The following is a 1,433-nucleotide window of genomic DNA, read 5'->3' as shown; positions in this document are numbered from 1 at the left end:
AGATATATAGGTTAATTAAAAAAATGTGCTGTTACTGAGAAATCATGCATTAAAATTTTAATATACCTTATTGACGTTGCAAAGATGGGTCTGATATATAGTGGTATTATGATACAAAAAGTTGTTTAATAAAATTTTATTATTGATTAATTTTTGTGTATCATTCAGGTGCATTGACATACAGCAGAGCAACGAGGTAGAGAGGACACAAGCACTTCGATTGGTCAGAAAGGTATGCTCTATCTGTGAGAGTAAAAGGCAAATTTATGATTTTTGTGTTAAACATTTACATTTTTAGATTAGACTGTCTTGTAAAATATTTTTATTACAATTTAAAGACTAAACCTTTATTAAACATTTTTATTTTGTTACAGTTATATTTGAATTAAATAGATCCATTAAACTTTGAAGTAAACATAAGTATTTTGTGTAATTATTTTATGTGATTGGGTATAGCTAGGACAATATCTCTTATAAAAAAGTGAAGATTATTTCTTCCTTCAGTAGACATGTAACTGTAATTACTGATTTGATAAGTTATTGGAAAAAGAGGATTACTTGCCACCCTGATTTTCCCTTAAATGCATACTTGCATTTAATGCTATTAAAATGGATGTCACAAATAGTTAACAAACTCCTTGTTTTAAAGATGTATTTGGATACAATCCCTGGGCAGTTGCAATAAACAATTCAGGCCATTGTACAGGATAAAAGGTCACAATTTAAACTTGCAAGAGAGGGTGTTAAGAACAATCCATAATGCTTCTCATAAGAGGCCTTCAAGGAATGCTTTGTTGTTGTTTAATGTGATGCCCTAATGGCTGAGGAAAAGAGTGAAATGAGAGTCAACTTGGGACACAGCCTTTTAGTAAGACAAGTATCATACTTCATCCTAAACATTCATGAGAATCGTTCAGTATATGTTTGCTAATGTAAAAAATGTCTAAAATTATTTAACAATTGAATTTTTTTTAGCTTTTTCTCCTTTCCTACCTTTGAATTCAGTACATGCTCCAAAATGGTGGACTGTTCAGTTTGTATATTAACTAGGGTTTGTCTGTTTCCTTTTTTTCAATTGTCTACCTTGTGGTTAGTAATAATACCCACAGGTAGGCATAGAAAGGAACAAGTAGACAGATGAGTTTAGTTTTAAGTTTGAAATTCTAGTAAGATTGATACTGGAGCTAGATTAGTAAATGTTTTGTTAAAAGAAAACTATTATACCAGGACTTTGATTTGGCTTTTCAAATTTCAGTTTAAAAATTAGATTTGTGGCTTTTGTTTGTTCATACAATTCCTCCTACTGCCATGACTATGAGAATTCAAGATAAGAAAACAAAATTTGTTTCTGAAGAACCTAGAACCTAGAACCAAAAAATAACTTTTTGGTTATTTGGGTTATATATGTCAATATTTATCATATTAGGAATTAA

At 29.9% G+C, this 1,433-nt stretch overlaps 1 protein-coding gene across 1 annotated transcript in view; it reads left to right on the top strand.

Annotated features, from left to right (window-relative positions):
- The window catches only part of RICTOR (RPTOR independent companion of MTOR, complex 2), a 178,247-nt gene that overhangs the window by 106,749 nt on the left and 70,065 nt on the right, over nt 1–1,433 (top strand). Inside the window, exon 6 of the mRNA XM_012649518.1 lies at nt 169–232. Within this exon, the coding sequence (XP_012504972.1) occupies nt 169–232 (64 nt within the window). The remainder of the gene's footprint in view (nt 1–168; nt 233–1,433) is intronic.

Source organism: Propithecus coquereli, unplaced genomic scaffold (assembly GCF_000956105.1).
Source record: "Propithecus coquereli isolate 6110/MARCELLA unplaced genomic scaffold, Pcoq_1.0 Scaffold110, whole genome shotgun sequence".
NCBI lineage: Eukaryota > Metazoa > Chordata > Mammalia > Primates > Indriidae > Propithecus > Propithecus coquereli.
The sequence above is the reverse complement of the archived record's forward strand: the minus strand, read 5'-3'. Positions and strand labels throughout refer to the sequence as shown.